We start from the raw sequence: 21233 nt of genomic DNA, 5'->3' as shown, positions 1-21233 counted from the left end.
AAGGAAACAATGGAGGATCAAAGATAGTTAAGATGAGAAGGAAAGAAGCAGAAGATGGTTAAGAAGTAAAGCAAGGAATAGGAGAAGGGAAAGATGTAGAAGGGAAATATAGGAGTGGGAAAAGAAAGTGATCATAGAGCAATATTCCCTATATAAAAACGTATTATTTTAATGATGGGTTATCTCTCAATATATCATTATTACTATTTTCTCTTTTTGAATCCCCATTGTAAGTAGGTTAATGCATCGAGTATGTAAGTGTGTTATTGTGTATGTTTGGTGTTTGTATATTTGATTGTCTGTTTTATGTTTCAATAAAATAAAAATAAAAAAATTAATCAGGATAGTTCGGTCACTCAGTTTCTATATTTTGGACCAAAAATAATGATTGGAGTAATAGCCTGCTGCAATCCAGAAGTATTATTCAGTCTTTCTTTCTTTCTTTCTTTCTTTCTTTCTTTGCAATGTTGCCCTTCAAATATTATACAGTTTATACTGTATAGAACGTTTTGGACCAGTAAAGGTAAGAAACTGTATAATATTTGAAGGGCAACATTGTGGGATATATATATTGTGGGATTTTCTACTGCAAGCACCAAAATAACACAACTGGCCTGGAGTACTATGCAAGAATGCTACCTGTTCTTAGACACCATAGAACATAGATTTACAGTGGAACCTCGCCATAGGCGGGCGCGCCATACGCGGCCTTGAGCATACGCGCTCAAGCAGCGGCGTGCGCGCAGGGCGGAAGGGGCGGCGCGTCCCATTCAGTTGAATGGGCGCACACCCATTGCGCCCCGTGCACCTCCGCGCCGCCGTGCACGAGCCCCATTGTTTACAATGGGGATCGAGCATAGGCGGAAATCACCATACGCGGTGGGATCCGGAACGGATCCCCCGCGTATGGCAAGGTTCCACTGTATTTCTTTAAATATATATATATTTTAAAAGTATAATACAGTCATGAGGGGGCTGCTCTCTCTCTCTCTCTCTCTCTCTCTCTCTATATATATATATATATATATATATATATATATATTAAAAATAAATAATAAATCTAGGATGCCTGAGACCAAGTAGCATTCTTCCCTGAGGTTGAGATGCATAGTATCCAAGATCAGTCAAGTTATTTTGGTAATAGAAATCCCACAATGACATCTACCCACTAGCACTAAAATTATAACAATAAATTAAAGAACTAACTATCTGGTACTCTTTCATGACAATGTACCTGTTAATACACAATTCACTTCTGAGGGCTCGATGGTCAAGCCATGTCTTGTTTTCTCATGCCAATGCAACAAGTGTGGACCATCCCACAAAGTTGTGGTTAATCTTATGTAAGATTGTCTGAGGAAGCAGTTGTATTCTTTTGCTAAATTTGCAATGAGGAAATGGTTACTTACAGCATCTCTAGTCACAGATCTGACTGCAGCATAAAGCTGGCAGCCAGGTAACCATCCAGACTGGAAGAGAACCAAATTCATTTTATTACTGTTATTAAGGTGGAGTGTATTAAGGTAAGGGAAAGAAACTGTATAATATTGGGGGGGGGGGGGGGGGGGAGAAGAAAGAAAGAAAGAAAGAAAGAAAGAAAGAAAGAAAGAAAGAAAGAAAGAAAGAAAATTGCTCAGATTCTCCCTTCCCATATGATATTGTTTTCTAGGTACCAGCCTTACATGATCTTGAATGTAATTAAAAGCTACAAAAGTAAATATTAAGACTGTTAACAGATGAGAGGAATTTTAAGAAATTGATTTTATGAGCTATAGTCTATTAATTAATTGATTAAATGTGCTGATAGTTAGAACAACAGTTCTGCAGCAAAAAGCATACACTACCTTTTAAATTATACATGAGTGTGCTACTGTAGACTTCTTACAAGAGGAATTCCCTTTATGGCAGTGCTTCTTTTGAGTTAGTTTTACCCTTTGCATTAAAAAGTGCTTGTAATACAATCAGGCATTATTCTGATGTGTAATATGCCGGACACCTTTTGTTAACAAGAGATCATTGGGATCAACTACCTGACTGTTCTGTCTGTGATGAAGGAGAACTTATGCATGAAGATCTATTTGCTTTAGATTTAGTTAGCTCTTGCTGAAAGCATTGCTAATTGCATCCAGGATTGGTTTGTTTATCTCATTGTACAAATTGTTAGAAAATGAATATATAAAAAAGGTTTACACACACACACACACACACACACACACACACACACAGTCTTATTTTACCAAAACAAACAAGATTATGTTGTGGAACAGAAGACTATTTTTAAATGGCTCTTCTTATGAATTACACTCTTTGCCCCATATTTTGTAAATATGATCAGCTCACATGAACTCATAATGTATAATCAAACACGTGATGTTTCAGTTTAATCATTTTGCTTCCATAAATTCTTTATGGGCCTATGCTCTATGGTCATACAGTAAAATATATTACTATAACTGCAAGAATACAGTGAGAACTGGTAGTTTCCATATCAGTGAGATGGTGAATCTGCCCCAGGTTTTATTCCAAAATTTATTTTTTTAATTATTATTATTTATTACATTTTATTCCAAACTTTACAGGAGCTATCCAAAGTGCTAAACTTACCTTGATAGAATGTAACACCTTACATAGCTCCTTCAAAATCTTGATTAAAACCTTTAGGAACATTCACCTTGCTGCTGATACAGACTGCCTCAGACACCATTGGACAAATATTGTCTCCATTTGCCAGGCAAGTCTGATAGCTGTAGGCTTTCTCCAGGCATTCTTTTTGCTCTGCTAAAGTGTATAAGTTCCAACTTTTCACCCACTATTTTACAGCTGCTGGAATTTGTTTTTTTTCCTGTTGTTTGCATCTTGACTCAAATCCAGCAAAATAAATTCAGATTTTCTCCTGAACGTGTGATCTATGCAGGTGAGCTAAAAGTTTGCTTCCAATATCTGCATCAGCAAAATCTATCTGCCGCACTTAGCACATACCTGGTGTAATAGTATACCCACCTGACTTTAATATTTTAAAAAATTTAAAACCCTAAGGCTTTTCCTTTCTGCCCCCACTAAATCTCATTCCATTCTCATAATGTCTTCTGCTGAGCTTTAGCATTTTAAAGGGACATAAGTGAATGCCACCATCCATTTCAGACTAAAGGCAGATGTTAGTAGAGCAGTGGTGTCCCCCCACTCAGGGTGTCACTTGGTGTGTCCGGCACCCCCACATCCTCCTAGTGATGGGTTTTATATGGGATGGGTATTGTGATTTTATTGTGGTCTGTACTGGGCCTTTATTTAGGAGATGGATTGTTATTGCCTCAGGCTTACTCCATGTGTCTTCAGGTCATTTGTTGACTTATGACAACCCAATGAATTTCATAGGGTTTTCTGAGGCAAGGAATATTCAGAGTTAGAACTTTATCACACCCGCTTTTTTCATATGGGAAGAGGACGCTCGTGTGCGCGCGTGACCACCCAAAACAGATTTTACCACACACCAAAGTGTCCTCCAAAAGCCCCCGTTCCGTCCCCCAGCGCCAAGCCGTCCCCATTCAATGCTGACGGGCGCCATTTTTGCCTGACAGAAAAGTTCCATCAAGCAAAAATGGCACCCGTCAGCACTGAACGGGGACGGCTTGGTGCCGGGTGACAAAATGGGGCCTTTTGGAGGATGCTTTGGCGTGCGGTAAAATCCATTTTGGGGCAGTTGCACGCGCACACGAGCGTCCTCTTCCCATATCTGTAACATTGAAAAAAGTGGGTGCAATAAAGTCCGTAGTTTTGCCAGTTCTGTCCTCTGAAATACAGCCTACAGCACTTGGTATTCATTGGTGTTCTCACATCCAAGTACTTAACCAGGACTAACCCTGCTTAGCTTCTAAGATCAGACAGGATCTGGTGCCTATAGGATATTTAAGCCTATAGGCTTACTTCACATGGTTATACTTACCCTTCAAATATTCAAAAAATTATTTCACAAACTGAACTGATTTCAAAAAATAATTTAAAGTGTAGGCTAGCCATGGGGGGGGGGGGGGGGGAGATAAAGCCAAAAATAAATTGATCCCATCCTTCATTTCAATCAAAATGCATTAATTCCTTTTCTAGAATCCTGTTAGGGACTCACTCATGGCCTGATACACTGGTTTATGGCACTTTGGGAGGCAATACCTAGCAGTGGTGGGAGAAAGTCAGAGGAAGCTATCTCTGTCAGGCAGAGAAAGGTGCCCTGCTCATTCCCAAGTCATTTAGGAACTGACAGGGAAGTTTTCTCTCCTGACATAGATGGCTTGCATTGCTGTTCCCCTCCATCATTGCCTGTGGCCACCAGTTTTACCTCTGTTACTGCACTGCCATCTATACTGGTTAGTTAAGCTTGCCAACAAGATTGCTGGTGCTTTGAAAGCCAAGATACTGTTTATCACTGACCAGTGTCCCTAGGAAAGAAAAGAGACTTAAACGCACACGCATACACCATGATCTCACAGTCGGCATCATTGTTTTGGCACCATTTCTGCATAGACAAATGGTTTCTTTTCATTAATAAACCTGCCTTAGATTGACTATGATTGACTTGCCTGAAAATAAGCCCCAGTAAATTCCGTAGGACTTATTTCTAAATGCAAAGACTCACGGCTGCACATCACCTAGAAAGAAATCAAATTAGTGAGCCTATAATATTAAGAGAAAAAGAGAACCTCTATAAAATTCTTAGTGGAATAATTGCCATGCTCCGTATTTATAATAAAAGCCTTGCAGTGACTTAACCTGGTTTTCATATATGCAACAGAATCGACAATTGATGTTGCTGAGTAGAAAACTGTTTTTCCATGAGAAAGTTTTTAGACAGCAACCCAACAGAAAATAAGGAGCATGTTTTTCACCAGATCCTAAGGAACATATTTGTCATTTTGCTGTTGCAAAATGTAGATAGTGTCTTTTTAAAAGTGAAATGTATATTTTAAGCAAACGTTGAACCATAATGATCCAATTCTTTTATTGTTTATTATACTATCCCTTAATTTTCTGTTTTCCATTTCCAAGGTTTTGTCTCAAGTCCAAGTCTCCAGGAAGGATGGGCTGCGATTCCATCGTTTGTATTTAAACCCAGAATTATGGAAGAAACTGCTGGCAAAACTTTGTGAGTCAGGTGAAAGCTTTTGGAAAGAGCTGAAAACCATTTTTAAAAGACAGGATATTATACTGTGGTTTGTGGTATGTACAAGTTTTAAAATTTTGCCTCTGTTAAACAGGTTTCCATTTTGCTTCAAAATTAAAACAACAAATGTGTGGATCTGCCATGGGAAGCAAAGCCTCTCCCAAACTATTTTCCATGTGATTTTTTTAAAATCCATCTTCAGCAGGATAGAATAAGAAAATAATAGAGAAGAAGAGAAGAATAAAAAGTGTAGAGTAGACGGTTGAAAGCTACCTGTCAGTTCAACTAAGAGCCTTATTATATTAGAAAAGATAAAATAGAGCATGAGAGTACTGGCTTCCTCAATGCCTCTCCGCATGATGTTGTAACACTTCCAATCTCTTCTTGAGGGAGACAATTGTCAAAGCATGCCTTTTGTCACACTGGTAAAATCTGTTTAACAAAAGACATGTTTTGGCAGCCATCTCCTTCTGGGTGGAGAAAGAAAGTGCTCCAAGGACATGTAAAGAGGCATGGAGATAGCTACTACACTCCCGCTATAATTTGTCTTTTATTTTTAATGCAGTAAGGCTCTAAAGGGCCCTCTGCTCCTTTGCTTAATCGTTTTCTTGATGAAACTACTTTGTGGTAAAAGCAAGAAGAAATTCATTACATCCACAGCAATAGATCTACCAAATGACCCTCTTGGGAAGGTCTCAATTAGGCCCCAAAGGCTGTAATAAAAAGCCATGTTTTAATTTAGTGCTGGAATGTGTTGGTTCCACTTGGAGATCCACAAAAGAGCACAACTTCTGTGCTCAGTTGCATGTTGAAGCCTCACATCCACTGATTTGTATGCAGCCAAATCCACATTGCATTTTTGCCCCTGCCAAGATTCACCCAAAAATGCCAGCACAAAACAGTAGCAACAGTACTGTAAACTGAGCTTAAAGTTTTCCTATTGGTATACATTTAGGGATATTACAGAATCACTTGAAGAAACAATACATAGTATAACTATACAGAGCACAACTTGCATTTCTCCTTTCCTGACCACATCCAAAAAAGTACAAGACATCTGGGCCTTTAGAAGTTTTTTTAAAGAATAAATTTTAGCAAGTATAATTTGTTATGTGATCCTAGAGGACTGTGAGGAGCAGATATGCATGATGCTTATTCGTGACTGAAGTTTGTTTAACCTTTTCCAGGTATCTTTAGTCTCCCATAGGAGGCTGCCTGGATTTTGATATGTTTAGGTGAGATCCTCCTTTCTGTCATCCTACCCACAGAGGCATATTTCATGGATGTGAGAGAAAATGTTGGCTACAGCTAAGTTTTGTTAAGTAGCCACTACCAGGGGAAGGTTGATGCAGGTTATATTATGAATGCCATTTCCCATAAAACCATTTAATAGTTCAGAGCCCTGCCTTCTTTTATATTAGGCCACTTTAACCGAGGATTACCTTGGAGAATGAAATCAACAGGGGTGTGTTCGGATGGCAATCATATGGTCCTCCAGCTGTTATTGGACTGTGACACCCATCACCTCTAGCCACATGGCAAATGCTGAGGAGAGATGGGAGCTGCAATCCCACTACTTCTGGAGGGCCCTTGCTGTTACTTGTGGTTTGCATATGTAACAAATAATTTGCATCACATGAACACTGGGTCACTCATATTTAGGATGATGAAGGTGGATAGCCTAGCTCCATCAAAATAAAAGTCGCTATCTCTGCTCAGTGTTCCCCTCCTTACACTTCAGACTGAGATAAGAATAGAAGAGTAAGAAGTGTACACTAGAAAAAGAGAAGAAAAACACATGACATCCCTATGGAGGAGTTACACTGAGGCTGGAAGCAGAAATGCCACCCAATTTGGAGGAAGGGTGTGGGGAAGACAATAGGAAGATGAAAGCGAGTAGAAGTTTCATGAGTTTTCCCACAAAGCCAGCAATTGCAGGTTTTTGCAGCATTACCACATTGCCACTCTGAACCTAGGTCTTTGTTGCCACATTAGGGGCTGGGTGAGAAGCCACATCCTGTTCTTGCTGTGCTGAAATCATGTGCTGTGGGCAAGAAGATACCAATTGGCCATCTTGAGGTAAGGGGTGGAGTTCAGGTGGGAAAACAAGAGTTAGGTCTTAGAGCAGCCCATTCCCTGGTTTCAAGCCTGAATTGAAACAAACACTAAGGGTAAGACATTCAGCAACTGAACACAGAGGTTTCATTATTACATTGTACACAGTCTGTTTATTTGGTCTCTGAAAACTGAGCCTGATCTACACATTCCATTCAATGCAGAGACATATAGGTGTCATACTTTTAATACCCTTCTTCCTTTCCTTCTAGGTAACATTTGGGATGGGGAATTGGTTTGCCTTCTGTGCAAATTAAAGGGCCCGTACAAACAGGCCAAAATAAAGCTGCTTCTGGTCACTTTGGAGGTATGCTGTTTCAATGATGCATGTGTCCTAAGAGACCAGAAGCCATGCCAAAGTCACGCTCCAGTCCTAAGGACTGGAGCATTGCTTTGGTGCAACTTCTGGCCTCTGAAGATGCATGCATCATTGAAACAGCATACCTCTAAAGTGACCCGAAGCAGCTTTATTTTGGCCTATCTGTACGGGCCCAAATTCTAGTAATTTAAAATTTCACAGAAGACAAGCCAATTAATTTCCCATCCAGTGGCATCATGGGGGGGGGGTACGGATTGCACCAGGTGACACCCTAAGAGGGGATGACACCACTGCTCCTCAAACCGACCTTTGGGCAGAAATAGGTTGTGGCATTCACCTGCTTCCTTTTAAAATGTGTTAAGAGATGGGGAGAGTGGGGAGAGGCTCAGTGATAAGAGAAAGGAGAGGATCCCGAATTTTTAAAAATTAAAATTTAAAATTTTTATTTTTTTAAATTTTAATTTTTAAAAATTCTTTTAATTTTCATTAAAAAATCACATTTTAACCAAATCTTCACTATGTATATGTAAAAACATTTAGGTTGTGGATATGATATTGTAATCTGAAAGTATAAATGTAATTTTGCTAGTTGTTTATGTCACAACTACTAGCATTACAGTCAGTGGTATATGGGAATTACGATTTACAAGTAACATTAGTACAAAAAGCATTACTAAGGATTCTGCATGGCGTGAAGTGGGAGGTGATCAATAGGAGGGGTGACAACATGAGTTCCCGCATCGGGTGACACCAACCCTAGGAACACCACTGTTCCCATCCAACAGATAAAGATATGCAGAAGAAGTTATACTGCCTCCATGACACAATGAGACTTCTCTTTTTTAACTAGTTATGTATAAAACTTGTTGTGTGCATATAAATCAGCATATTAAAATATTTTGGCTCAAACACTGTATTTTTTTAAGAGATATCACCAGTTCTTTTAAAAAAAAAAAAACCCTGTTTGCCAGGAACTCCTTCTATCAATATCTTAGAAGGTATAAGACAACCCAGCCAACCATAGAACCTTTTAAAATTTCATTGATTTGAATGGAAGGGTTAAACATATACTCCCAGCTTTTATACTATTCACATTCACTTAAGAGTAAAACTCACGGAGGCCCTATACAGACCGACGAAAAGTGCCAGCCTGTGGGTGGGACAAGGGCTGAGCGTCCGCACACTCAAAGCCGTACCACCGCCAGCAGGGCATCATTGTGGTATACCATGTATGCATACACGGTGCATGCCATGATGACGCACCTCCGGCGCAGCACCCAAACAGCGCAGCACAGCGCAGCACAGGAGGGGCATCATCATGGTGTGCCGTCATGCCTCTTACACCCCTTCCAGAGAGCATGAAGAAGCCACTTTTCGTGGCTTCTTTTCGCTCCTTCAGAGGCCACAGTTTGCAGTTGCCACAGCCCCAATCTGGGGCAAAAAGGGCCGCCTGCTATGTAGCCCCTGAATTCACAAGAAAATCCAATGCATGTGTATGCAAAATCAAGATACACTGTGTTCAGTGGGGTTGAGATTTACATTACAATAATGCTTTACCATCATTATACCCACTTGCATAGGAAAAGGGGGTTCTTTGATGTCCTCAGCATTTAAGGGAAAGTGTTTCTAGACTAATGTCATCAAGATGTGAGCTATCCAGAAATAGCACAAGAGGAAGCAGACTGTAAATTACACCATGAAAGCATCATTAAAAAAACATTCATAAAAGCTGGTGTGTTGTAATTTCAAGATGCTGATCCAAGCAGAATTAAATGTTATGACAGCTAGCAGACTTGATTTTAACAGAAATCTAAAAAGTCATAGATCTCTTAGCCGAAGAACCCTTTAACTGTCATGGCAACATCCTATGGATCTGGGATTTGCAGTTTATGGAGGGCTTAGAATCCTCAGCTAGATCCTCTCCAAACTGCAAACCCCACAATTCCATAGGATACAGTTAAAGTGGAACCATAGTGCTCTAATTATGTAGTGTGAAAGTCCCTTGTGTATCCCTTTGGTAGCTAACTATGTTTTCTTTTCTTTTTTCCTTTTAAACAAGCATTCATGATGGCTGAAGAAAATACTATAATGAGCACTACTGAGTTTGTCTATGAGGATGTGGCATCTCCATGTGATAAAGGGGATATTCAGATACTTGGAAAACTCTTTCTGCCTATCCTGTATGCTGTTGTATTCACCATTGGGTTAGTTGGAAATTTCCTGGTGATTTTTACCATTGTGAAAAGTGGTCACCAAAAGAGCATCACTGACATATTTCTCTTGAACTTGGCCATCTCTGATCTTCTATTTGTATTATCTCTTCCTTTTTGGGCTTCTTACATCATACATGAATGGACACTTGGAAACCTTTCCTGCCAGATAGTTTCCTCTTTCTATACTGTGGGCTTCTTTGGGGGCCTGTTCTTCATCACTGTCATAAGCATTGATAGGTACCTGGCTATTGTCCATGCAACATATGTTATGAAAGCCCGAACTGTTCCCCGTGGATGTCTCACCAGCATTGCAGTATGGGCCCTGGCAATTTTATTTGCAGCCCCTCACTTTGTGTTCATCCAAAAGTCAGAGAATAAATGTACTTCTGTGTATCCAAAACATCTTGAGAAGATATGGCCAGCATTCAGCTACATGGAAATAAATGTTATTGGGTTCCTTCTCCCAATGTGTATCATCAGCTTCTGTTATTTAAGGATAATCAAAACCTTGTTGTCCTGCAAAAACAACCGGAAAAAAAGAGCCGTGAAGCTGATTTTAACAGTAGTGATTGTGTTTTTTCTATTCTGGACTCCATATCATGTGTCACTTTTTCTGCAGATATTAAGGTTCTATGACTTCTTTGAGACCTGCACCTCCTTAAGGCTTTTAGAGTACATCATGCATGTAACTGAACCACTAGCTTTCAGCCATTGCTGTCTTAATCCAATTATCTATGCTTTCGCTAGTGAAAAATTCAGGAAATACCTTTCCCACTTTGTTCTCAAATGTCTCTCGTTTGTTGGTTTTTGTGGGCCTTGTAATAAGTATCGTGGCACAGCTCCTATTCCTGTTCCAGAAACTGCCTTGACCAGCAACCAAACCCAGAATAGTAGTTACCAAGATGGCTCTGTGTTACTCTGAGTGTTTAATAGTAGATTGTATAGGATTACATGTAATATACTTAGTATGGAGCTATAGTTTTGCCTTATGCATGCAAAGACCTTGTTTGTCTGGCTGTTCCTGAAAAAGCAATAATAACTGACCATAGCATGTTTGCATTTATGGAGTTTATCACATGGGATGAATACTGTGCAGAAATGGGATTTAAAAATCCAGACAAAACCCGCAAAAGCAGGTTAATTTTCAGAGTTAATAAGCAATAATGTGACATTAACACTAACAGAAGCTCGACAAAGCCTGCTCCTTTTGACTTTTGGGATTTTCCAAAAGTAAAAAGGAGCACGTTTTGTCTACTTTCCATTTGGGTTAATGTCACATTATTGCTCATTAATCCTTACATCGTGTGAAAACCAACCCATTTTTGCAGGTTTTGTCCACTTTCTATTCGGGTTAACCTCTGACACTGTCTGAAAATCTAACCACTTTTGCGGGTTTCTCTCCCAATTTATATTCAGTTTGTGCACAGCATCCGTCCCGTGTGATAAACTCATATGTTTCAAATTATGTATAATGTATCAAACTAAAAATGCTGGGACATTTTTGTATATTCTTTCTTTAGTTCTTGGTATGTAACTATACATGTGAGGTTACTAACAGAGCTAATATTAATAACTAATAAAGTTATATTATTGGAAACAGTCTTTGATATCTTTTCTATTAATATTTCACTGATGGGGAGGCTGGATAGTATACTGAAACCTCTGTCTGCTTTCTCATTTATTCTGCAGTAACCTGCTTTTTTAATTTTGAAGAAGGTGTGGTAATAAGCTAATTGTAATCAATGGAAGTCAACAGATATTCCATCAGTCTAAGGAAATGGACAGCATACCTTCCAACATTTCACAGATGTAAACTGGGACACATGTGGCCTATCAACATCAGAGAAGATGGTGCAGGGGGAATACAATACTATACAAACAAACAAAAACTTCCATCCTTTGAAGTCTTTAAACAGAGGCTGAATGGCCATCTGCCAGGGATGCTTTGATTGTGATTTCCTGCATATCATGATGCTGGACTAAATGGCCCTTGTGGTCTCTTCCAACTCTATGATTCTATGAACTTCTAGAGAATGTCTTTATACATTTTATTTCATTTAATTTAGGTTCTTCTCCACTTCCCCTTTAGATGGGTTTTCTATAATTGTTCAGATGACACAGAAAATAGAAACTCCTGATTTTTTCCACCAGAGAACGTCAATCTCTCCTACTTCTCTAAACATATATCCTAAATTCAAGATACCACCAATGTCAAATCAAAACTTTTTGATTTGGTCATTATTTAATAACATTTTGGTTGAATCTAACAAAAGTATTGATTTTGGAGTACACTATTTTTTAATATCATTTTCTTGGGATAAACCAGAAAATTTATTTCTCTGCAACTGCAGTGAGCTTTATTAATTATTCCAAATTTTTAAAGTGAAACTTTAAGAGAGAACTGTGCTTATTGGATTAAGAAATATAGGCCCGGTACATATGGGCCCTTACTGGCACCCTCGCCACGTGCTAGAGTTCCCTGGGGCGGAGCGCCCACATGACTTGCATAACAATGGCAGCGCCCTGTATACATGGGCGCCGCCATTGTTATGTAAGTGCCATGCGGTGTTTGCACAGTGCTGCCGCAGTGCTTACATAACAAGTGCACCAATGGTTAATAATGGTGCATTTGTTACGGCACCACCGCGGCTTGAGAAGAACCCACATTTTGCGGGTTCTTTTTCTGCCGGCGGGAAGCCATGCGATTTGGCGGCTGAGGCTTTCCTCTGGCGGAAAAACAGGCGCCAGCAGGCAGCCCTTTTGGGGTGGTCTGTCCAGTACCATATTTAGTGTTTAAGAGTTAACATTCATGGGTTTCAAAAGAAAGAGAACAGAAAGGAGTTTAAACTTCAGATGTGAAGCAGGCTCACCACCTAGTGGCCTACACACACACACACACACAAAGAATTCTCCCGGCGGAAACTTATTTTAGCAGTAAATGAAAACAACAATAAACGGAAGAGCCTCTTACTGGCCCTCATGTTGTTGCTTGTTTTGAACACTTTTGTAGCAGAAGAATCACGTGGCTCTTCCAGCTGGGACAAGTGGGACAGAAGGTTGAGGGCTGGAAAGCTTGGCCATTTATATACCGTAAACTGAATAGGATGCTTTTTAAAAAAATCTATATTTTGGTGAGTAGGGCCTTCACAAAGACAGAAATGTATGTTGTTAACTGCTATCAAGTCAACTTCAACCTATGGTGACTTTGGGGCAGTCTGCAGCCATCCCTTTTTGCCACAGATCAGGGCCACAGCAACCACACACCACAGCCCCAATCCAGCCTTTTGGGGATGCAAAAAGGAGTGGCAAAATTCAGCTCCTTCCTGCTCCCTCTAAAGGGCACCATATCAGCCACTGCGCAGCGTGGTGATGCCCTTTTGGTGCTACATCGTGTAGATGCAGCACCAGAGTGGCATCATCATGGTGCGCATCGTGTAAACGAGTGCATGTGAAAATGGCGTCCTGGGGGAAGAGTCACAGCGTCAAGTGTGTGGACGCTCCACCGTGACTCTGCCCACAAGCCAGCCTTTCGGTCTGGTATGTAGAGGCTCCTTATGAATTAAAGTCCTCCAAGGTCCCCTATCTTCAGCCTCTCTGCTCAAACAGTGGCATCACTATGAAGTTTATCACACAGAAGCCCCATACACTGGTATAGAGACTTATTTAATTATTTATTTAATTTGTATGCTGCTTTTCTCCCAAACGGAATCCAAAGCGGTTCACAGATAAAAGCATTTAAAAAAAAATACAATAAAATTTAAAACAAATCATCTAAGAACAGCATAAAATCACATAAAAATATACAGTCGGCCTTTCTTATACACAGATTTTTTTTATACACAGATTCAAGCATCCACAGCTTGAAAATGTTTAAAAAAAAGTATAAATTTCAAATATCAAACCTTGATTTTCCATTTTTTATAAGGGACACCATTTTGCTATGTCATATTTAATGGGACTTGAGCATCCATGGATTTTGTTATCCGCAGGGGATCTTAGAACCAAATCCCAGCATATAACAAGGGTCCACAGTAGAACACTTAAAAACATGTAAATTAGAGGAGTATGGGGTCCACCAAGACAAGAACTATGCTGTGTCTCCTGGACCTTTGGGAATGGGAAGGATTCCAGAAGCTATAGATCCCAAAAGGAAGGACAAGGTTTTCAGGCTAAGCCCCTGAGATTTTTGTTGTCCAGGATTCATTCTGATGGATTCTGCAATCAATCAGAATGAATTCTGATCCAAAGAGTGGCACCTATGCCAGCTCCCACCTTATGAATTGGTTGCACTAACTGGAAATACTCTGCCTTGCAAGCAATGTCGATTCATCACTTTGGAGGAGGAAATGTTAATGCCTGACACCCCACAGATCTTTAGCCAGAGTAATGATCATTTGTTTACTGGAGCCTCTGTGCGCCTATATGACTGAGACTATTGCCCTGTCTAGGTAAGGAGGTCAGGTTAACATGCACTCCCTGTTGACATTGATGACTCCATGCAAATCAGTGGCTGTACCTTGTATTTACAGGAATTGTTTTCAGAATTATATTGATTTTATCTGAAGAAGAACTTGCTCAGCCAACTAAAGAAAACTCTGTAACACTATGCCAACAATGTATTATCACCCTGTTGTAAGACAGAGGGCACTCTAGATTTAATAAACTGTCAACTTCGGAGTCCTGAAAAGCTAACAAGATACTTGGTATGGTTAACCTTCTGTTATAGGATAGCAGAAGAAGAGATTTTTCCAAGAATATCTGTGCATGTGTGCTAGCATAGGGCCAGGTGTAGTATTCTGTGTGCTGGACTGGTTTGGGGAACTGGGCCCTAACCTCCACTTGCTCACAGGAAAAACCAGTGACAGGCCTGGGCAAGTTGCTCTCACCAAGAGGAAGGTAATGGGAAAAGGCATCGTCTGAACAAAACTAGCCAAGGAAAACCTAGTCCAAAATGACTCAACAACACATACCACTCTCAGGGACAAAGTTTAGATATTTTGCCTGAGGCTTGTGGAGGGATCTATTGTACTGGGATGGATGTACCAGGGATTCTTGGATATGTACTTTCAGAAAAACTGGACTGTCAAGTCCAATTTACCCAGAGTGTTGGACCCACCAAGTCAAGAATGGGAAGAGTAGTAAGCTGGTCTGAGGGGATCCTTATTTAAAGTGTAACAATGTAGGACTTTATTAGACTGGCAAAAAAGCTGGGAGCATAGTGGTATGCTCCCATCAATATCATGCAAGATTATCACATGACATCGAGTGACGTCGCAATTATCATTTGATTATCCGGTGAATAAAGAGGCATTCTAGTCCAGGTGTAGGCACCACAACCCAAGAAGGCTGAAGTGTGTTCAGAGGAGGGTGATCAAACTGGTAAAAGGTCTGGAAACAATGCCTAAGCTTAGAAGGTTTTTTTCCTTGTCCCTCCCTCCCAAAAAACACATAGAAAGACAAAACAGGTCGAATCAACCGATATTTCCATGAATTAAAAGTGGAAAAAACTAAGTTACACTGGTGTAGAGGAAACAACCTATTTTAAATATGCAGTTATCATGGGTTAGCATTATACAAAAATTAGTCACCCAGAGTTATTTTAAGCAAGCTGTCTGAACTTTTTACACTTGTTCCTTGGTGGTCGAGAGAAAAGGCCCCAAGGATCTTTAATACGTTGTTCTGAAAAGAAAAAACACCTTTACTTCTCATATTTTGCTGGCATTTTTTTAATGACCCAAGTAGCTGCATTAAAAACAACTTCCTCTTTAATGCTCAGTTTTCCCCCAATGCTTCAGTTCAGCACTTTGTCTAATATTTCACTGGGTCTTGATGTGTGGAGAATTAGCTGTAACTGCAGTGGTCTGCTTTGCTCTCCCTCTTTTTTCATCCCTCCCTCCTTGGCTCCATATCCCAGCTAGCTACTCAACAATGTCATATGGGTGATTCCTGGTAAACCTTAACAAAAAATTTTAAAAACCCACCACGCCGAGATGATCAGGAGCCCCTGGACATTTTCATCTAGAGAAGTGCAGAGTACTTGATCAGGAACCTAGGCTGAGGCAAAGTAGGGAGCTTTGGACCCTTTGCCCTCTATGATCCCAGTCCATCATGCCTGAAATTCTTAGGGCTGAAAAATGAGCAGTTGTGTTAAGGAGCTGTTTTACAGTGCTGACCTCCTTTTACTGCTGCTGCTTATTCTGCCTGGTTGGTTTTAGCCTTGGAGAACTCCTGGCCAGTGCAGAAAATAGCACAGGACTAGATGGACCAATTGTCTGACTGAGTACAAGTGTGCTTCGTATACTTTAAAGGAGTTCTTTTTGAGTAAATACCAGCATGACGTAGCGGTTTGAACATTGAATTATGACTCTGGAGACCAGGGGTCTGATCCCAGCTGGGTCATGTAAACCCACTGGGTGACTCTCAGCCCCAAATGAGCCAATGGCAAACCCTCTTTGATGAAACCTGCTAAGAAAACTCTTTGATAGGGTCACCTTAGGGTCTCCCTAAGTTAGTAATGACTTGAAAGCACATAACAATAACAACAAACTATAGAACTATCTTGGCCATGGGGCCAGACATTACTGTGTAGAACGGGATTCCCACAATTCATGCTAGAAGGACCAATTGTAATGCAAGTTTTAAAAGAATTACACTGCCTACGTCACAGCATAAAAAAAACCCCTGGTGCTATACTTTCTCACTACTTTAGTTTTAGGCAGCTTAGTTTGACTTCATATCTCATTGATACCACTTCCTGAGAAGATTCATCACTCTCTGGCAAGACATTTCACCATATCTTGTGCATTAAAAGGTAAGTTGAATGGGTAGCTAAGGCATTCTGTATTTTCAGATTGGATATAATAAAACTAGATGCAGATTTCTGGCTAGTGAATCATTCAATGCTGTAAAGGATTTAAAATTATATACATTGCTGCACATAGGGAAAACTGCAAGGGTAAACTGTGTAAGATATTTTTGGAGCAAAGAAGCTTCTTTACAGATCCTTGCAAAAAAAATCAAAAGCATCCTATATGTGTCTACTCAGAAGTAGGTCCCAATACAGAGATTACAAACTAGTTAGTGGGCAAAGTTGGTAGTCTTGACAGATAATCAAGATGAAATCTGAATCAATCTTTATTTTATTCTCTTCAGCATATGTACTAATAATCCTTTCCATGTATATTCAGAAGTAGGTCCTATCCCATTTAGTAGAGAACATGCACACCACTGCAACCAAACAATCTTTGCCTCCTGCATTGTGGTTCTAGTCTCTAGTGAACCAATGCTGTTTCATAACACATGCACCCACTACAAACTGCAGGGTTTGAGTTTCAGCAGTCTTTATCAGAAGTTGATTTGTAGCTTCCCCAAAGTAGTATTTCCCAACATCTGCTGAGAACTCAATCTTTAATATGATAGTCAATAAGATGTAATCTTTTCTCCACAAAGAGGGGCACTGAATTTTCTATGCAGCCAAACTTTGTTTAAGCTAACAGTCTTTTAATAGTTACTTGATAGGCAGACACTAACATGCAATAAAGTTGGTCTCTAGACCATGAAAAGATTCCTCTCTTGATACCTGCTGTAAAAGGTATAGGTGAAATAGTGATCTTTTCAGTAGGGTAATGGTGTCCATGCAGGTAAAGATAAAATGTGCAGTTTACAGGGGTGGCATGAATAGTGCTACAAACACAATTTTATTCAAAAATAGCTCCAATCGAGTTCAGTGGGGCTTTTTCTGAGATAAGCACAAGATGCAGGTTAAAATGTGCATTTTTGGAAAGTTGAAAACCTGCGCAGGTGGAAAAATTAGCAAGAAACAAACACATGTTATATACATATGTTTATTATGAACTTAAAACAATTGGCCATGTCATAGGCCAGTATGTGACATAAATTATACAAGGACAGATAGTGCACAGTTTCCATATTTAGTAGCAAAAACAAAATGCCTTGTGGCATATTTAATGCTCACAAATTGATTATTGCATAATAAACTCTTATAGGTTGTAATCCACTATACCAAATGTAACAGAGTCCCATTCACACTATACAGTTACATTGTTGTTGTTTGTTTGTTTGTTTATATAGTGTCATAAATTTACATGGCAATTTACTTAGATTAATTAGTTAATTAGACGTTTACCTGTCCTGAGGCTTACAACCTAAAAAGACATGACACAAAAAGAGAAGGGAATGGTGGTGGGAAAGGGGATCAAGTCCAGCGGTTCTTCTCGCCCTCCGAGGCCTGGACCAAGGGAGATGGACTGGAGGGAGAGCCCTTCTTCTTATTCTAGACTAGGTCCAATGGAGCTGGCCTTCCTCTCTCCCTCTGAGGCTGGATGGTATCAGATGGACTGGCACTATGATTACACTTCAAACGCCATGGCTACAACCTATGAAATCCTCAGACTGACAGTTTAAGGAGGATCATTTAACACATTCAGCCAGAGGCTCCATGTCTCAACACACTACAAACCCCAGGATTCTATAGGATGGAACCATGACAATTAAAGTGGAACAACAGCACTGTCACTGTGTGAATGGGTCCCAAGAGTGCAGTCTTAGAGGTTCAGGATTATCTCAGTATCTATGCTTAGATAATGAGTAGGATGCAGATGGTGAGGCAAGAACAAAATTGAAATGCAGAATTACTAGTTGTGACAATTACCTTGAGCCAGACATCCTGGCACTAGGTAGCGTGATAAGGATCTGTTTAGCCGAATGATACAAACTCTGATGAAATGTTGGCGCTTTCTAGTAAAAAAAAATGTTTCTCATTGTCTTTCCTTCCTTTAATTTCCCTCGCAATAAACCAATAAAAAATCCAGTTTTCGAGTGAGTGGCTCTTAAAGCAAATAGTCGAGCCCATATTAAAACAGTTTCAGTTGGGCCAGATATTGGGCAGGTATTGTGACAGATTCTTGCCAATATCTTTAAAAGTAATCCTGTTCCTAAACTTTAGGCCTCTCTGAAAGCCCCTTCTTTTGCAGGCAAAACAGTTCGTTCCATGGCCCATTCAGCTAACATTAGCCTGTTAAATGATAACAGATAGTCAAGCCCCACTTAGAGTGATAATGCTGTTTGTCTAAGATACATTGATAATGCAGTATAGTAGATAGGATCCATTGACCTCTATTGGGGAAAAGAACTCCACTGATAAGAGTGTCAGAAAGGAGCAAAGGCTGTTGTCAGCCTGCAGAATTAGTGCAGTTTGACACTGCTTTATCTGCCATGGCTCAATGCTATGGAGACCTGGGTGTAATTTGTTTTGACACCAGAGCTCTCTGACAGAGAAAGTTAAATATCTGGTGCTCTGGAAACATGCAGAACAATGTGTTAAAAGTGGGAGCACTCCTCGTACCATCTTGTTTCAAAGGACAAAAACTTGTGGCATCTTAAAGATCAATCATGTTTATTACAGAACAGACTGTAGGGCATAGGGGAAATAAGGTGAGGATGGCCAGAAGAAGCAAAAGAGAACCATGTTTCTGTCCCTTTAAAGCTTGTGTCTAAAGGGAATTTCAGTACAGTAATTATACCATATCTTACAAGCAGGTCTTACTTTCTGAAATACCAGTGAAAGTATACATGACAACTGTAGTGGAGATTGACCTGTTTCTCCTATGTGGATCACAGAAGGGCACTGTTGACAAATGATAGTATATATCTCATTGGAAGAGAAGTGTTGTTACAATAGGTTTTGTAATATTCTTGATAAAGTATACTGGGGAGAAGGTGTTGGCACTGGGTGTACTCTGTACTTTCTGCATCTCAGTTCCCTCTGACTTCATTGTTTACAATCACACGTGTGTGTGAGTGTATACACACACACACACATATATATACATACACTATACATGTAAGTAAGTTACATGACAATACTCCATGCATCTGATGAAGTGGGCTGTAACCCATAACGTACATTTATCGTCAACATGTTTTTCAAATCCTGAGATACCCCTGGAAAATTAGCTGTCTGGGACTTTATATTTTCAAATCTGCATTCATATTCTATTAAGTTTTAAAAATAATTTGTTATAAGTTTAGTTGACAGTTTAATTGTAAGCATATTTTTTTCCAAAGTAAATCTTACAGAGATCAATAGGCGTTACTGTCAGAGAATTCAGTCTCAGACACTTTGAAGAAAATGCTTTCAGATACATTTCTGATTATTTAATTCTTCTGTTTAGGTTTCAAAAAGACAATGGCCTTTACTTCTGGTGCTGCTCCCACCACCATGGGATACCAACTATATTCTTTATATGAGGATAACTATGACGATAGTCCCGAACCGTGCATCAAAGATGAAGTGAGGAGATTTAGTTCTTGGTTCCTTCCCACATTTTATTCGCTAGTGTTCCTCCTTGGTTTGGCAGGGAATACCCTTGTCCTCTTGGTACTGTTCAAATACAAGAGGTTGAGAACTATGACTGACATTTATCTACTCAATCTTGCCCTCTCTGACTTGCTTTTTGTTTTTGCTCTTCCCTTTTGGTCTTATTTTGTGGCCAATGAATGGGTGTTTGGAGATGGCTTGTGTAAAGTAATCTCTTGGATCTACAGAATCGGATTTTACAGTGGGATCTTTTTTATCATGCTCATGAGCATCGATCGGTATTTAGCTGTGGTTCATGTGGTGTTTGCTTTGAAAGCAAGAACTGTAAGCTATGGGACTCTTGCTAGTCTCATTGTGTGGCTAGTAGCCATCACAGCTTCTTTTCCAGAGCTGATATTTAGCAAATCTGTAAGCAAATATAACCATACTGCATGCAAGTCCATATACCATAGCACAGAATGGAAACTTTTTGTCTCTTTAGAAACCAACATTTTGGGCCTCCTTATGCCATTCATAGTCATGTTATTTTGCTACACACAGATTGTTAAGAACTTAATGCACTGCAGAAATGAAAAGAAGAAGAAGGCTGTGAAGATGATCTTTGCTGTTATGATTGTGTTTTTTGTGTTCTGGATCCCTTACAATATTTTACTTCTCCTGCAATATTTTGTGGATGTTGGCATTATTAGTGGTTGCAGTATCAGCAAAAACCTGGACTATGCAGATCAAGTGACTCAGACTCTAGCCTTTTTTCACTGCTGTCTCAATCCAGTTATCTACTTCTTTATGGGGCAAAAATTCAAAAAATATATCAAGCTTTTCTTTAAGAATTGCATCTTGACAAAAAGATTATGCATACCTTGTGGGCTCCCTGAGACTATTTATTCTGAATCCTCAAGTTCATTCCGCACCCAGTCCACAAGTGAAGAAGAGGCACTCTGAAGAATGTCTTGTGAGAGAAGGCCAAAGGATTCCAATTTATACAATGGATCTGCGGTAGATATACTTTGCTGCAGTACAGAAGCTTCAGAGGTTAACAAATACACATGGTCTGCAACAAAAGCTCTGAGTATGGAAAAGGAGAACAAAGCTTTTGGA

General features: G+C 39.7%; 2 protein-coding genes across 3 annotated transcripts; both read left to right on the top strand.

Annotated features, from left to right (window-relative positions):
* Positions 1 to 1229: 1229 nt before the first annotated feature.
* Positions 1230 to 11287, top strand: LOC149309604 (CX3C chemokine receptor 1-like). Of its 2 annotated transcripts, XM_089531285.1 has the most exons (4): positions 1230 to 1523; positions 2821 to 2914; positions 5035 to 5140; positions 9643 to 11287. In XM_089531285.1, exons 2-4 carry the CDS (start codon positions 2909 to 2911, stop codon positions 10716 to 10718), a joined length of 1188 nt encoding a protein of 395 aa, XP_089387411.1. In that variant the 5' UTR covers positions 1230 to 1523; positions 2821 to 2908; the 3' UTR covers positions 10719 to 11287. The 2 variants fall into 2 exon arrangements, with proteins under 2 accessions (XP_089387411.1, XP_089387412.1); XM_089531286.1 differs by lacking the exons at positions 1230 to 1523; positions 2821 to 2914 and having other exon boundaries at positions 5050 to 5205.
* Positions 11288 to 20036: 8749 nt separating this feature from the next.
* CCR4 (C-C motif chemokine receptor 4) lies at positions 20037 to 21233 on the top strand. Its single transcript, XM_089531284.1, has one exon. The coding sequence runs from the start codon at positions 20037 to 20039 to the stop codon at positions 21075 to 21077; it is 1041 nt and encodes a 346-aa protein (XP_089387410.1). The 3' UTR covers positions 21078 to 21233.

The sequence above is a fragment of the Sceloporus occidentalis genome, unplaced genomic scaffold, assembly GCF_023333645.1.
Source record: "Sceloporus occidentalis isolate IW3139 unplaced genomic scaffold, rSceOcc1.0.p SCAF_7, whole genome shotgun sequence".
NCBI classification, from domain to species: Eukaryota; Metazoa; Chordata; class Lepidosauria; order Squamata; family Phrynosomatidae; genus Sceloporus; species Sceloporus occidentalis.
The sequence above is the reverse complement of the archived record's forward strand: the minus strand, read 5'-3'. Positions and strand labels throughout refer to the sequence as shown.

Bases quoted from the DNA above. Each gene is read 5' to 3' on its own strand.
- LOC149309604 (XM_089531285.1), top strand. The intron at 5,141-9,642 runs GTGAAAGCTTTT...CTTTTAAACAAG, and splicing joins GGCAAAACTTTGTGAGTCAG to CATTCATGATGGCTGAAGAA.
- CCR4 (XM_089531284.1), top strand. From the start codon at position 20,037: ATGGGATACCAACTATATTCTTTATATGAGGATAACTATGACGATAGT.